We start from the raw sequence: 17,532 nt of genomic DNA, 5'->3' as shown, positions 1-17,532 counted from the left end.
TAGACATTTTCCAATACATGCAACTTAAAAGTTACAGTGCCTTGCGAAAGTATTCGGCCCCCTTGAACTTTGCGACCTTTTGCCACATTTCAGGCTTCAAACATAAAGATATAGAACTGTATTTTTTTGTGAAGAATCAACAACAAGTGGGACACAATCATGAAGTGGAACGACATTTATTGGATATTTCAAACTTTTTTAACAAATCAAAAACTGAAAAATTGGGCGTGCAAAATTATTCAGCCCCCTTAAGTTAATACTTTGTAGCGCCACCTTTTGCTGCGATTACAGCTGTAAGTCGCTTGGGGTATGTCTCTATCAGTTTTGCACAGCGAGAGGATGATTTTTTTTCTCCCATTCCTCCTTGCAAAACAGCTCGAGCTCAGTGAGGTTGGATGGAGAGCATTTGTGAACAGCAGTTTTCAGTTCTTTCCACAGATTCTCGATTGGATTCAGGTCTGTACTTTGACTTGGCCATTCTAACACCTGGATATGTTTATTTTTGAACCATTCCATTGTAGATTTTGCTTTATGTTTTGGATCATTGTCTTGTTGGAAGACAAATCTTCGTCCCAGTCTCAGGTCTTTTGCAGACTCCATCAGGTTTTCTTCCAGAATGGTCCTGTATTTGGCTCCATCCATCTTCCCATCAATTTTAACCATCTTCCCTGTCCCTGCTGAAGAAAAGCAGGCCCAAACCATGATGCTGCCACCACCATGTTTGACAGTGGGGATCGTGTGTTCAGCTGTGTTGCTTTTACGCCAAACATAACGTTTTGCATTGTTGCCAAAAAGTTCAATTTTGGTTTCATCTGACCAGAGCACCTTCTTCCACATGTTTGGTGTGTCTCCCAGGTGGCTTGTGGCAAACTTTAAACAACACTTTTTATGGATATCTTTAAGAAATGGCTTTCTTCTTGCCACTCTTCCATAAAGGCCAGATTTGTGCAATATACGACTGATTGTTGTCCTATGGACAGAGTCTCCCACCTCAGCTGTAGTTTTCTGCAGTTCATCCAGAGTGATCATGGGCCTCTTGACTGCATCTCTGATCAGTCTTCTCCTTGTATGAGCTGAAAGTTTAGAGGGATGGCCAGGTCTTGGTAGATTTGCAGTGGTCTGATACTCCTTCCATTTCAATATTATCGCTTGCACAGTGCTCCTTGGGATGTTTAAAGCTTGGGAAATCTTTTTGTATCCAAATCCGGCTTTAAACTTCTTCACAACAGTATCTCGGACCTGCCTGTTGTGTTCCTTGTTCTTCAATGATGCTCTCTGCGCTTTTGACGGACCTCTGAGACTATCACAGTGCAGGTGCATTTATACGGAGACTTGATTACACACAGGTGGATTGTATTTATCATCATTAGTAATTTAGGTCAACATTGGATCATTCAGAGATCCTCACTGAACTTCTGGAGAGAGTTTGCTGCACTGAAAGTAAAGGGGCTGAATAATTTTGCACGCCCAATTTTTCAGTTTTTGATTTGTTAAAAAAGTTTGAAATATCCAATAAATGTCGTTCCAATTCATGATTGTGTCCCACTTGTTGTTGATTCTTCACAAAAAAATACAGTTTTATATCTTTATGTTTGAAGCCTGAAATGTGGCAAAAGGTCGCAAAGTTCAAGGGGGCCGAATACTTTCGCAAGGCACTGTATATATATAAACATTTCCACCTGAAATCTTTTGGACATCAGAGCAATGTTGATGGAACCCTATTTGACTCAGAAAAGGATACCCATATGATAGGCAATATACACAAACCTTGCAGAAATCCTATCCAACTGACAATCTCTAGAAAAAAAATATTAACTATTGGAATCAAAACTTAAAATATACTGATATAGGTACAAGATGGAGTGTTTGGAACATAACTAACAAAATTAGAGTTAACGAAAATGAATGCTTAACCCAGTATAAACTAATCTATAGAATGTATTATACAAGAAACAAAATTCACAAATTCTACAGCACAATGGCAGTGTCATATCTTAAGTGTGAAACTAGCAAGATCTCAATAATTCATGCCTTCTGGGAGTGCTATAAAGTCCAAAAGTCATGGGCAGACTTAGAAAGTTGGCTGTCAGAAGTTTTGCAAAGACAGATTACAATTAAATTGACAATCAGCATATTTCAAGACATGGCATATGGGGGTGCGGTGAGATATCCAATGGGGTGGACCATACTTTTCTGTACTTAAAAGCTGGAAATCAAATTATCCTCCATCACTATACCAGTGGATGAATCAGATTTATCTCCGTAGCACACATATACATTTAACAGTTCGTTTTAAGGCCATATGGCATAGTGCTACAAACAATGGAATGTTCCAGGGGATGAAGGATGAGTGTGGTTGTGAGACATACCTAAACTAACCTGTACCCCTGCACATTGACTGAGTACCGGTACCTCCTGTATATAGTCTCTTTGTTATTTTATTGTTTAGTTAATATTTTCTTAACTTCATTGTTGGTTATGGGCTTGTAAGTAACAACACCTGTTGTATTCGGCGCATGTGACAAATACGATTTTATTTGTATGGTTGCGGTGGGAACGTGGGTCTGAGCAGGTTGTGATGTTGTTAGAAATATGTGTTTTGTCTATTTATTGTGTTTATGTATGGTTATTGTTTGAAAAATAATATAAATAAATAAGACACCAGGACTGAGCTTCTCAGTCCTTCAACATAAAAATTATCCCTGGGAGGACCCCCTAGCAAGGGGCCTGGAATTGGTCAAACTCGCAGGTTTAATACATGTACAAAATTATCCTCTTTCCCTAAAAGCATGGTAGTCATGACTTTCTTACATGAAAAGGAGGTTAACTTGTCCCCAGACAATCGATCTGAGATGGATTTAATTTTCAGTCATGGGATTTTTGTTGTTGTTGCTTTAACCCCTGCGTGGGGTGTGTCGTGTCTTTACTATCATTAACTGAAGACTTATAGTTTTTATCAAAGATGCTTTGTAATTAGCATTTTGTGTTGAACTAATCAGGCAAATGTAATTAACTAGGAAGTCGGGGCACCAAGGAAAATATTCAGATTACAAAGTTATAATTTTCCTAATATAACTTTTCAGATATTTTAATATCTGATCAATTAGTCTTCTGATTAATTACTTATTCTTTATTTTACCTCACGTTAGTCTCATTTGAATGAATGCTTATGAGTGTGCTGCTGCCTACCACCGCTCAGTCAGACTGCTCTATCAAATATCAAATCATAGACTTAATTATAATATAATAACACACAGAAATACGAGCCTTTGGTCATTAATATGGTCGAATCCGGAAACTATCATTTCGAAAATAAAACGTTTATTCTTTCAGTGAAATACGGAACCGTTCGGTATTTTATCTAACGGGTGGCATCCCTAAGTCTAAATATTGCTGTTACATTGTACAATGTTCAATGTTACGTAAAATTCTGGCAAATTAGTTCGCAACGAGCCAGGCTGCCCAAACTGTTGCATATACCTTGACTCTGCGTGCAATGAACGCAAGAGAAGAGACACAATTTCACCTGGTTAATATTGCCTGCTAACCTGGATTTCTTTTAGCTAAATATGCAGGTTTAAAAATATATACTTCTGTGTATTGATTTTAAGAAAGGCATTGGTGTTTATGGTTAGGTACAGTCGTGAAATGATTGTGCTTTTTTCGCAAATGCGCTTTTGTTAAATCATCCCCCTGCGTTGCATCGATTATATGCAACGCAGGACAGGCTAAATAAACTAGTAATATCATCAACCATGTGTAGTTAACTAGTGATTATGATTGATTGATTGTTTTTTATAAGATAAGTTTAATGCTAGCTAGCAACTTACCTTGGCATCTTACTGCATTTGGGTAACAGGCATGCTCCTCGTGGAGTGCAATGAGAGGCAGGTGGTTAGAGCGTTGGACTAGTTAACTGTAAGGTTAAAAATCTGTCGTTCTGCCCCTGAACAAAGCAAGTAACCAACCCACTGTTCCTAGGCCATTATTGAAAAAATGTGTTCTTAACTGACTTGCCTAGTTAAATAAAGATGTCCAAAAGTACCGATTTCCGAGTGTTATGAAAACTTGAAATCGGCCCTAATTAATCGGCCATTCCGATTAATCGGTCGACCTCTAATATTTACGCTCAGTGTGTCGTCGGGATCTCTGTTGAAAAGTTTGTTTCTGTTGAAGAGTTTGTCCGCCCTCTCTCTGTCGCGGTTAGAATGGATAGTTCAGAGTGACATTTATTCATGTCGTTATAGATAGATGTTTCGGCGGTTGTCGGTCTTTGCGTTCAATGATACTGAATTCCTAGCTGCAGACTTGTAATTAATATCAAAGACTTATTCTTATTCTGTCGGTATCGATAGTCTAAGAGTTTAATCAGGTGGATGGTTAAAAGATCCAGCAGTCTGGTCTCAAACCTTGGCCCTCTCGTTATCGAGATAAGCTGGTCTGCAACCTTTTGTCCTCTCGTAATTTAGAGAAACATGGTCTGTTGAGAAATTCTCACGGTGGGGGTTTTATTCGGAAGAGCAGAAAAGGGCTGTCTCATGACGCCAGGTCCTAACTGTGTTCATGGGGGCGTGCCAGTGACTTAAGTGAAACTTTACACAGAAATACGATTCTCTCGCATTACATCATTACATAGCATCCCATAATTTCACAAATAGTTTAATCATTCCTCATTCATCCTGTACAGCAATTAGATGCAAGCCTCATAACTGAGGCTATTATATAAACAGTGTTATGGTAATTTGGCCGTATTGTCTCCCATGAGTTTCACAAAATTGTACCAAACGGACCAGTTCGTAGCTGGATTCTTCACCGATCTGTTATACCTTCTCCAGAACATAAATGTTGTTCGGACCTCAAGTTTTGTGAGGTGGAAGAAATTCCTTTTTTCTCTCTATGAAAACTCTCTATACTGTGGCCATGAGGAGATGATCTGCTCCAGGATTTTATGACCTGAGGTCGCAGCAGCCTGAGTGTAGGAGATAGAGAGAGGGGGAAGGGGCTTGCTGTACCCAAAGAGGGCAACGTCATGACAGGTGCATTTTCCTGGCATGGTTTAGGTCTGCTCAACTCCTTAGAGGGAAGGTAATCGCCAATAAATACATAGCCATTCTGAGTGATCACCTGCAACCTATGGTGAATCATTTATATTCTGATGGGAGTAGTCTCATCCAACATAATGCCCCAATCCACAGAGTGGTCACTGAATGGTTTGATGAGCATGAAAACGATGTCAACCATATGCCACGGCCGTCTCTGGGGTATCTTTTTTTTTAAAGCTGGCCTTTTTGGCATTATCTCAATAAAAGTGGTAAAATAACACAAAGCTATATCAAATCAGGTAATGCCAAATTTCTGTCTGAAGGAAGTATGCTTTGAAATTATTAAAATGCATCAGAAGGTTATTGGAAAGTTTTAGGAAAACATCAGGGGTCAGGCAATCTTTGTGTATGATGTCATGTTCTTTAGAGAATCAATTGATTTTCCCCAGTCATTTTGTGCGGATTTGTGACACTCCCTTCTAACAAGCCCTGCACTGCTTGCAAGTGTCATAGATGGAAACGGAAGACATGGACATGAAAGTCTTAAGCTTACAGCATTGGGGTCATAATAGATAATAGCTCCAAATGTTCAAAGCTAGATACAATTGCAAGATTCTACACTGAACCTGCTCTGTTTGTCCCAGGATGGTTACGCGTATAACCACAGTTCTATGAATTAAGCGATGCGTTCAGCTGACTGAGAGGGAAACAACTTGCACAACACATTAATTCACTGTGTGTGATCTTTCTTAGGAGAGAATAGGAGTGAAGATGATGATGATCCAGGACGGCCCCATGCCCACCGGGGTGGACAAACCCCTGAGAATCACTGGGGATCCCTACAAGGTCCATGTGAGTGAAGAGTGGGTGGGGTGCGGCTTCAGTCGACAGCCACGGTGCACGCAGAATTATTTGCAGAAATCCTCACTTTTCAATCCAATACAGACCCTCCTCTACATTCCAGTGAGGCTTTCTGTTGACAATTATTTAGACTTTTTCTGATTTGTGATAAAGATAATTTTGCACTTTGAAAAATGCATTAGGTGGTCACTCTTTACTCTTTGAAGATCCCGTTATTCCATCTGTCACCTCTGGGATGTACCGTCACGTGAATCCCATTTTCTTCTCCCCTTCACAGCAAGCGCGGGAATTGGTGATCGAGATCATCCGCGACAAATACCAGGGAGACTTGCACAGTGGCCGAAACGACTTTGCGTCAAGATTGGGTGGAAGTACTTTGGATGTAAGAATGCAATGTAGGGACGTCCAGTGAATGTCACAACCAATGACTATGGTGCCATTTTGAACACACCCTTGATGTTTGAGCTCACATGCTTCAGGCCAATCCCTCCCTTCAGGTGGCAGTACCCAGGTTTGCAGTGGGGATTGTCATCGGCAGGAGTGGCGAGATGATCAAGAAGATCCAGGGAGATTCCGGAGTGAGGATCCAATTCAAACCAGGTGTGTGCGTGTATTTCTTTTAACATATGTCAGATGTGTCATATGAACGAAGGTAGAGTTGGAATTATATTGGGGTATGCCATGTCTCTTATCGTACCATGACCAATTATATATGTGGAAAGGCGACTTTCTGTGTGTTGGTGTGTGGCTGTATCTGCTGTCAGTCACCACTGTTAGCTTAGTGTTGACCCTACTCCCTCCCACCAACAGATGATGGCATCAGCCCAGAGCGCATCGCCCAAGTGATGGGACAACCAGACAGGTGTCAGCACGCTGTCCAACTCATCAACGAGCTCACCCAAACAGCACAGGTACACACACACACACACACACAAAGACAGAACGAATGAATAGCTTGCAAGTAAACACTCAGAGCAAGGCACACATTGCACAGAACACACACATTATGGACAAGTAGAGTGCACACACAAACGCATAACAGCAAGCAAACACACATACACACTCGGCACAGAACACAAAACTCATGTGCCAAGCAAGCACACGTACCACTTGTGATTCTTATTTCCCAGTCAGTTTATTTCCAACCAAGCTGCCTCTTGACCCATGGTTGCGTCCCAATGGCATCCTATTTCCTGCATACTGCTCTGGTCAAAAATAGTGCACTACGTATGGAATAGGATGTCATTTGGGACTTGGCCTATGTTGCTGGAGTCTCCTGGCGTGTATTGCTCAGGTGGCCATTACAAGAGAATTACCATTTAGATATGCAGATACGATCTGCAACTCCTAGTCAAATACAGTTTACAGATATGTCATACCTTTGGTTGACTTTGTAGGCGCAGACGATATCAGGGTTGATAAGATATTGTATGGCATGTATTTGAATATATTGTTTGAAATGTCTTATCAGAAGGACATTGTCAATAAATGTCACTCCATGCTTGGGTTAAGCACCCAGGGTATATCTGTACTAGGTGGTGAGTGTCTCGTTGCTGTATGTAAAAAGTTTTAATTTAATGTTGGATCATTATGCATCGCTGCCCTCTATTCTCATTGTATTTATTGTCTGTAATTGTCTTGATTTGTCCATTTGTCTATGCTTGATGATTTGTTTTAATGTATGCCACAAACAAAATTTCCCCATGGGGATAATAACGTCATTATCTTACATGTGATTGGAGCAGGAACGTGATGGCTTTGGAAGCTCTGGAGGACCAAGAGGAAGGGGACGAGGCCGCGGGGACTGGGTCATGGGCTCACCAGGGGGACTGCAGGAGGTCACCTACACAATACTTGCAGACAAGTGTGGTCTGGTGATCGGCAAAGGTAAGGCAACTCAGTCCCTCAGTGCGCAAAGCAGTGTAGAACCTCAGAGCTACAAACACAAGTGTACAGTGCATTCGGAAAGTATTGAGACCCCTTGACTTGTTCCACATTTTGTTAATTTACAGCCTTACTCTAAAATTGATTAAATTGGTTTTTTTCTTCATCAATCTACACACAATATCCCATAATGACAATGCAAAAACAGATTTTCAAACTAAAATATGACATTTACATCATTATTCAGACCCTTTACTCAGTACTTTGTTGAAGCACCTTTAGCAGAGATTACAGCCTCGAGTCTTCTTGGGTATGACGTTACAAGTTGACACGTGTATTTGGGGAGTTTCTCCCATTCTCTGCAGATCCAAGCTCTGTCAGATTGGATGAGGAGCGTCGCTGCACAGCTATTTTCAGGTCTCCAGAGATTTTAGATCGGGTTCAAGTCTGGGCTTTGGCTGGGCCACTCAGACATTGAGACCTGTCCCAAAGCCACTCCTGCGTTGTCTTGGCTGTGTGCTTAGGGTTGTGGTTCTGTTGGAAGGGGAACCTTAGCCCCAGTCTGAGGTCCTGAGCGCTCTGGAGCAGGTTTTCATCAAGGATCTCTCTGTACCTTTCTCCGTTCACCTTTCCCTCTATCCTGACTGGTCTCCCAGTCCCTGCCGCTGAAAAACATCCCCACAGCATACTGTAATTCTCTCACCACCATGTTTCACCCTAGGGATGGTGCCAAGTTTCTTCCTGACGTGACGTTTGGCATTCAGGCCAAGGAGTTCAATATTGGTTTCATCAGACCAGAGAATCTTGTTTCTCATGGTCTGATAGTCTTTAGGTGCCTTTTGGCAAACTCCAAGCGGGCTGTCGTGCCTTTTACTGAGGAGTCGTTTCTGTCTGGCCACACCATAATGGCCTGATTAGTGGAGTGCTGCAGAGATGGTTGTCCTTCTGGAAGGTTCTCCCGTCTCCACAGAGGAACTCTAGAGCTCTGTCAGAGTGAACATCGGGGTCAGCTCTCTGACCAAGGCCCTTCTCCCCTGATTGCTCAGTTTGGCCGGGCAGCCAGGTCTAGGAGGAGTCTTTGTGGTTCCAAACTTCTTCCATTTAAGAATGATGGAGGCCACTGTGTTCTTGGGGACCTTGAATGCTGCAGAAATGTTTTGGTACCATTTCCCCAGATCTGTGCCTCGCCACAATCCTGTCTCGGAGCTCTACGGACAATTCCTTTGACAACTCAAGCCGGTTGTTTCTCTGACATGCACTGTCAACTGTGGGACCTTATATAGACAGGTGCCTTTCCAAATCATGTCATGTCCAATCAATTTCATTTACGACAGGTGGAGTCCAAGTTATAGAAACATCTCTAGGATGATCAGTGGAAACAGGATGCACCTGACATCAATTTCGGGTCTGAATATTTATGTAAATGAGGTGTTTGTTTAAAAAAAAATAAAAAATCTAAAATCTTGTTTTTGCTTTGTCATTATGGGTTATTGTGTGTGTGTTTTATTTAATTAATTTTATATTAAGTCAAGGGGTCTGAATACTTTCCGAATGCACTATATGTCGTTCAGAACACTGAAATGTCCGAAATTCACTTAATTGTATTGAACCATTGTAGAAATATATGGATTGCCTTTACCACGTGTTTTCTACTCATTTAGCCTGATGCTGTAAATGTTGGAAGTATGTATGCGGATGACTCAACACTATACGCGTCAGCTACTACAGCGACTGAAATTACTGCAACACTCAACAAAGAGCTGCAGTTAGTTTCAGAGTGGGTGACAAGGAATAAGTTTGCCCTAAATATTTCTAAAACTATAAGCATTGCATTTGGAACAAAACACTCACTAAACCCTAAACCTCAACTGAATCTTGTAATAAATAATGTGTAAATTTAGCAAATTGAGATGACTAAACTGCTTCTTGTAACCCTAGATTGTAAACAGTCATGGTCAAAACATATTGATGCAGTAGTAGCTAAGATGGGGAGAAGTCTGTCTATAATAAAGCAATGCTCTGCCTTCTTAACAACACTATCAACCAGGCAGGTCCTACAGGCCCTATTTTTGTACCTTGACTACTGTTCAGTCGTGTGGTCAGGTGCCACAAAAAGTACTTAAGAAAATTGCAATTGGCTCAGAACAGGGCAGCACGGCTGGCGCTTGGATGTACACAGAGAGCTAATATTAATAATATGCAAGTTAATCTCTCCTGGCTGAAAGTGTAGGAGAGATTGACTTCATCACTACTTTTATTTATGAGAGGTATTGACATGTTGAATGCACCGAGCTGTCTGTCTAAACTACTGCACACAGCTCGGACACCCATGCATATCCCACAAGAGGTCTCTTCACAGTCCCCAAGTCCAGAACAGACTATGGGAGGCACACAGTACTACATAGATCCCTTGTCTTGAATACATGGAACTCTATTCCACATCAAGTAACTGACGCAAGCAGTAAAAATTGTTATAAAAACACCTTATGGAACAGCTGGGACTGTGAAGCAACACAAACATTGGCACAGACACATGCACGCACGCACGCACACACACACACAGTGGGTGTATGAGGGCACACAGTGTATTGTTAAATCTGTGAATGTATTGTAATGTTTTTAAAATTGTATTAACTGCCTTAATTTTGCTGGACCCCAGGAAGAGTAGCTGCTGCTTTGGCAGCAACTAATGGGGATCCATAATAAATACAAATACCTGTGTCTGTAACCTACAGAAGTATATATTTGTTGTTTAATACATGTCCGAATTTGATATGGCCCATTGGGTTTACCAGTCAGTCTGTAACTCTGAAATTGGTATCTTTAAGGTTCTACTGTATATCATATTGTTAGGGGGCAGTATTTTCATTTTTGGAGAAATAAAACGTTCCCATTTTAAACGGGATATTTTGTCAGGAAAAGATGCTAGAATATGCATATAATTGACAGCTTTGGATAGAAAACACTCTAACGTTTCCAAAACTGTAAAGATATTGTCTGTGAGTATAACAGAACTGATGTTGCAGGCGAAAGCCTGAGAAAAATCCAATCCGGAAGTGCCCCAGGTTTTGAAAGCGCTGCGTTCCAATGACTCCCTATTCAGCTGTGAATGTACCATCAACAAGCTTACGCTTTCTACGTATTCCCTCCCCAAGGTGTCTACAGCATTGTGACATAGTTTTATGCATTTCTGTTGAAGAATAGCCGTAGGCGGCCACATTGCGTAAGTGGCCACATGGTGGCTCCGAGAGAGATTCTCGCGTAAAATACAGAGGTAGCCATTATTCCAATCGGTCCTAGTGAAAAACAAATTGTCCCGACGGATATATTATCGAATAGATATTAGAAAAACACCTTGAGGATGGATTCTAAACAACGTTTGCCATGGAGCTAATTTGGAATATTATGTGGTGACTGCAATTTCCGGGCGATTTCTCAGCCAAACGTGAAGAACAAACGGAGCTATTTCGCCTACAAAAATAATATTTTGGGAAAAAATGAACTTGGCTGTCTACCTGGGAGTCTCGTGAGTGAAAACATCCGAAGTTCATCAAAGGTAAACGATTTAATTTGATTGCTTTTCTGATTTCCGTGACAAGGTTGCCTGCTGCTAGCAAGGCATAATGCTATGCTAGACTATGATAAACTTACACAAATGCTTGTCTAGCGTTGGCTGTAAAGCATATTTTGAAAATCTGAGATGACAGGGTGATTAACAAAAGGCTAAGCTGTGTTCCAATATATTTCACTTGTGATTTTCATGAATAGGAATATTTTCTAGGAAGATTTATGTCTGTTGCGTTATGCTAATTAGTGTCAGATGATAACTGTCACGTTCACGGGATGGGGTGTCACTACAGGTTAAAGATACCATACTTTAGACAAGTTAAAAACACCGGGCAGAAGGCTACAAAGGTTAAAGGGCAATCTATAGTACAGGGACAGAGCAAACACCTCACCATTGTTCCTGTAAACAGTCAGGGGATAGGGGTGGAGAAATGCAACCACTCACAGACAGTCATGGCCACAGACTGACCATCCATTGGACCAAAAATAAAAAGTTTACAATGCTTTAAAAAAAATATTTAAAAAATGAAGAAGAATCATTTTATGTAGGTGTGAACAAAATTTAAACAAAAAAAATAACTGGGAAAAACAAGCTTACATCTTTGTCCCTCCCCGGGCAATGTGAACAAGGCATCCATCCGCAGGTCACAATCAATAAGCACATCAACCTTAATGCCCCCCCCCCCCCCCCCCCCCCCCCCCAGGAAAAACACAAAGAAATGCTCATCCAACCCTTAAGTCACAGGGGGGTCAAATACAGACTTATTTTGGTTTTAATGGGAATGCCATCAGAGGATGGACTGTTTAAAGTAAGACCGGAATGGAGCCCAAGCCTCATTAAACAGTTTGGGGTTCCCACATGAATTGAATTGAATTTTTTCTTGTTTCAGAGAGCACAGCACATCTCTCACCCAATATTTATAAGATGGAGGAGCTGCCATCTTCCAGTTCTGTAGTATTAGCCGGCTAGCTAAAAGAGTTGTATAAGCAACAGTGTCCGACTGGATTCTTGACAGGGGGTACCTATGGGCAGTACTCCAAAAAGGGCTGTAAGGGGAGACGGCTCTATAACAGTGTCATATATATATATATATATATATATATATATATATATATATATATATATATCAGACGCATTTAAATATTAATTCCCAGAAACCTGACAGTTTATGACAGCCCTAAAACATGCAACAGTGTGGCTGGTTCTATTTTACATCTGACACAGGTAGGATCAAAATCAGGGAATATTCTTCCAAGTTTGGCCCCAGACCAGTGGATACGGTGAACCACCTTGAATTGAACGAGGCTGTGTCTAGTGCTAAAAGAGGACGAGTGTACCCTGCGCAGCACAGATTCACAGGTGTCTTCCCCAAGTTCCTCCCCCAAATCCTTTTCCCATCGAGTCTTTGAAGGCACCAAAGAAGGGTTCTGTAAGTCATGAATGATTGCATATACATCTGAAATTGCGCCCCTAGGAAGCTTGTTCAGCTCCAAGATGCTCTCTATCTATAGCTGTATTCGCAGACCTATGGGGAAATTCAGGTGTGTTAGCTCTGACAAAGTTCCTAGTCTGGAGATAGCGGAAAAAGTGGGATTGGGGCAAGTTGAACTTTTCCTGTAGCTGAGCAAAAGAGGCAAATGTATCATCAAAGAATAATTGGGCTAGTCAGGAGAGGCCTAGTGAGTGCCAGGTGCCAAAAGCCCCATCATTCAAAGATGGAGGAAATGAAATGTTCTGATTGATTGGGCCTGATAGAGAAAAGCCTCGGAGGCTAAAGGCTAAACGGAACTGATTCCAAATTTTAAGAGACTGCTTTACAATTGGGTTGACACACCTTTTGCCTAGGGACACTGGGAGAGACGAGCACAGCACAGAAGAAAGTGCAGCAGGTTTACATGATTCAGACTCCATCTGGACCCAGAGTGGTCTAGGGCCAGTAGGATCAGTCTGCAGCCAGTACAGAAGGGCTCTAAAATTTGCAGCCCAATAGTATGTCTGAAAATTTGGTAGAGCTAAACCCTCTAATGACCTAGGCTTCTGTAAATGTTTTCTACCAATCTGTGGTACCTTGCCATCTCAAATAAAATGCATGAATGTTTGATCCAGTGAAATAAAAACAGATTTTTGAATAAAAATGGGTAAACATTGAAATAAATATAAACATTTGGGCAACACACTCATTTTAATGACATTAATCCTTCTGATAAGAGAAAGAGGTAGCGAATTCCAAAAAGTAAAAGATTGTTTCAAACTGTCTGCTAGAGCAACAAGGTTTTCCTGAAACAAATTTGAATATTTCCTTGTCACTTTAACTCCCAAGTAGGTGAATTGATCCTGGGCAATCCTAAACTGAGTACTTGTAAAAAAGCACTTTAAAGCAGCCTTGTTTACAGGAAAAAGCTCACTCTTGCCTAGATTCAGCTTGTACCCTGAGATTGATCCAAACTTTTTAAAGATATATATTGTTAAAGTATTATTTGTATTCTTCCTAGTTGAGTATATTATTTATATTGCTTTGTGTTGTCTTGTCTGTGTGTGTGTGTAAAACTTAATAAACAGAGTTTTCCAAAAAAAGTACTGACATGCTTTTTTGAATTGAGAGACGAGCTTAAAGTTTTCTTTACTGACCATTATTTTCAACTGTCTGACCGCTTGCATGATGACGAGTTTCTCACACGACTGGCCTATCTGGATGATGTTTTGTCTCGCCTGAATGATCTGAATCTAGGATTACAGGGACTCTCCACAACTAAGTTCACATAAACCTTAGCCAAAAACATTTAAACACAGTTTTTCACAATTCCTGACATTTAATCCTAGTAAAAATTCCCTGTCTTAAGTCAGTTAGAATCACCATTTTATTTGAAGAATGTGAAAGGTCAGAATAATAGTGGAGAGAATGATTTATTTCAACTTTAATTTCTTTCATCACATTCCCAGTGGGTCAGAAGTTTAAATACTAATTGAGGGTATTTGGTAGCATTGCCTTGAAATTGTTTAACTTCATATGGCTGCAGGGGCAGTAGAGTAGCTTGGATGAAAAGGTGCCCATTGTAAATGGCCAGCTCCTCAGTCTCAGTTGCTAATATATGCATATTAGTATTGGATAGAAAACACTCTAAAGTTTCCAAAACTGTCACAATATTGTTGTGTGTATAACATAACTGATATTGCAGGCGAAACCCAGAGGAAAATCAAAGCAGGAAATGGCTTCTATTTTGATAACTCCATGTTCCATAGCCTCCCTTTGCTCCATTTAATCTTGGAACTACCCATCCCGGATCCGGGAGAATTGTCATTAACTACACTAATTAGCATAGCGCAACGGCCAAAAAAATATTACTAGAAAATATTCATATTCATGAAATCACAAGTGAAATATAGTGAAACACAGCTTAGCCATTTGTTAATCACCCTGTCATCTCAGATTTTGAAATTATGCTTTACAGACAAAGCAAGACAAGCGTTTGTAAGTTTATCGATAGCCAGCTAGCAGCAGGAAGCTTGGTCACGAAAATCAGAAAAGCAATCAAATTAAACGTTTACCTTTTAATGATCTTCGGATGTTTTCACTGACGAGACTCCCAGTTAGACAGCAAATGTTCCTTTTGTTCCATAAAGATTATTTTTATACCCAAAATACCTCCTTTTGTTGGTCACTATGTGTTGCGAAATCCACCGGAAATAGCGGTCACAACAATGGCGGGGAAAAAAATCCAAATGATATCCATAATATCGACAGAAACATGGCAAACGTTTTTTATAATCAATCCTCAATGTGTTTTTCAAATATCTATTCGATAATATATCAACCGGGACAATTGGCTTTTCAGTAGCAGCGAGAGGAAAAATGACTACCTCTGTCTTTTACGCAATAATCACTCTGAGAGCCCTCAGCTGGCCACTTACGCAATGTAGTCGTTAACGATTTTAGATTTGCATGAATTCCCTTGGGTTTAAATGAGAACCTTAGGAATACAGGGGTAGCTTTTAAAAATAGACTTGTTATTTGGCCAATTAAGCTACAAGACCGACTTTAAAACATTCAGGCTATCCCAACTTAACATTCTTTAAAATCTTTAACTGCACATTTGCATGAAATAACTCAACAACAGTAACCATTGAGACAACAAATCAACTTTCACATGTTTGGGCTATCCTAACTTCTGATTATTAAAACTTCTATTAGCAATAACTATATATATTTGCATAAATAAGCGTAAATTAACTCACTAACAGTAACTCTTGAACCGTTCAAGCTAGCGACACCAAATCATATATTCAGACTGTCCTAACTTTGATCAACTTTCACTATATTAAAAACAAAAAACTACAATTTAAATGAGAATAGGCATTAGTGTGAAGCCTAAAAGAGAAAGGAAATTCACATGAGCACCACAGTGCCAATTCCACCCATGCTCTACCAAGTTTTTCCCAGCACACAGCTTTGAGCTACTACAGTAACTATGTTTGTATTCTACTTCAAACTATGTGTAGGCAGGTTGCGTAGGATTTAAACCTTCTCTAACAGCTTAATTCATACTCTTAGAGGAGGTGCTTCCACAATAATGTGATTTGTACCACATGCAAGGTAAATGATTCACACACCACAGTAACACATTATCCCATTACTCTACCTTTTCATGCTTCTTTTTTTATATATATATTGAAATAAAAGATTCCAGAAATGTTCCATACTCACAAAAAGCTTATTTCTCTGAAATGTTGTGCACAAATTAGTTTACATCCATGTTAGTGATTTTTTTTGTGTGTCGGGGACAGCCCTAATTCAGAGACATCAGTATCAAGCCCGTCTGTCAATTTGGACTTCATCACATCATCTTGCAAGTCTTTGTGTGCTGGCTCCATACATGTTTTTGTGAACACATACACAATTACGGTTCTATTACCAATAGCAGTTAGGGATAGGTGATATCTGACACAAACATATACTATGTTGAAGTTTGAACAGGTCAGACTAAACATACCAAATTATTTTCTCCCCATCAGCGACCATTGGAGAGCAGGCAAGAGGTGAGGCTGGAGGTGAGGTCTTTTCCAGAGCCCCATTGATGGGCATAGCAGCGTAGATCAGCTCCTGGCCCCTCATCAAAAATACTGGTCGGTCACACACACACACACACACACACGCACGCACTGATGAGGGCCCCCTTGCTGGTCTTCTCTATGCTGCATGTTCGGCTACAAGCTGGACATCTCTCAAACAGCTGCAGCAGGCAATCTTATGAGGTGGTGTTGACTGGGAGGGCCTGTGACGGTGATATAATAGACAGCAAAGTTGTATTTTGTTCTAAAGAAGGACAAAGCTTTTTGCTAATGTACTTCACAACCAAAATGGCTCTACTAGTTGTATCTGCTTGCCTGTGAAATTAGCCTACTTGTTTATAAAGCTGTGTTTTTTAATACAACTTTTCAGATATACTGTACATAACCACATACACGACCAGCAGTCTATGGTCTAGTTACCTGTATACTCACCACCATTGCACTACGAACTCCAACCACGTATTCTGCATGATAGGGTCCTTCGGCAGGGCATGCAAACCATAGTTGGTCAGTACGTATAGATAGGGCTTTTGTCTCAAACGGCCATGATAGTTTGAATACGTTGGGGGCGATGAAACAACAGGGGAAGCTGAGCGGAGCTAATATTTATGTAAACTCTACACAGTTGTGTTCTGTGAGTGTCACGAAGTAGGCTGATACCCCATTTCTTGGGTGCACAAATCCATAAGTTAGGCTGTACTTTAAGTATTTTACATCCACAGTGCGATTTCAACTGATTTTTGTATTTTGTTGAATTTATATAACATACCAACCTGGTTCAGCATTATCTAGTCCAAATATGGCATGATTCCACTATTTGTATCAGTTTGAATCATTTTCACTGGGGGACATTTATTTTAAAGGCAAACCACAAATTACACTGAAATTTCACATATGAAATTGTGTCATTCCGAACTTTATCCGCAACGTTATAATCCATCTTGTGTGAATCGGACATTTCTCCTACGTGCTGTGCTGTGTCCGTGTACTATAGGGACACGCTCGGGCCAACACAGCTCTGTGGGGGAAACGGCGCAACTCAACCAAAACGGATTATAACGTTGTAGAGTCCCCTCTCTCCCTTTCTGTCTCACTTTCTCCCCCTGCACT

The 17,532-nt window shown here is 40.6% G+C and overlaps 1 protein-coding gene across 9 annotated transcripts in view; it reads left to right on the top strand.

Annotated features, from left to right (window-relative positions):
• LOC110526076 (far upstream element-binding protein 3) overlaps nucleotides 1–17,532 on the top strand; it is a 77,898-nt gene that overhangs the window by 46,499 nt on the left and 13,867 nt on the right. For 5 of the 9 annotated variants that reach the window (XM_036980331.1, XM_036980329.1, XM_036980332.1 and 2 more), the window contains 6 exons: nucleotides 5,796–5,894; nucleotides 6,181–6,285; nucleotides 6,401–6,503; nucleotides 6,714–6,814; nucleotides 7,646–7,790; nucleotides 16,366–16,401. In XM_036980331.1, coding sequence (XP_036836226.1) covers nucleotides 5,796–5,894; nucleotides 6,181–6,285; nucleotides 6,401–6,503; nucleotides 6,714–6,814; nucleotides 7,646–7,790; nucleotides 16,366–16,401 — 589 coding nt within the window. The remainder of the gene's footprint in view (nucleotides 1–5,795; nucleotides 5,895–6,180; nucleotides 6,286–6,400; nucleotides 6,504–6,713; nucleotides 6,815–7,645; nucleotides 7,791–16,365; nucleotides 16,402–17,532) is intronic. The other 4 variants (XM_021606677.2, XM_036980327.1, XM_021606681.2 and 1 more) reach the window with 4 other exon arrangements.

The sequence above is a fragment of the Oncorhynchus mykiss genome, chromosome 6, assembly GCF_013265735.2.
Source record: "Oncorhynchus mykiss isolate Arlee chromosome 6, USDA_OmykA_1.1, whole genome shotgun sequence".
NCBI lineage: Eukaryota > Metazoa > Chordata > Actinopteri > Salmoniformes > Salmonidae > Oncorhynchus > Oncorhynchus mykiss.
Note: the sequence above shows the minus strand (reverse complement) of the source record. Positions and strands in the feature narration are given on the sequence as shown.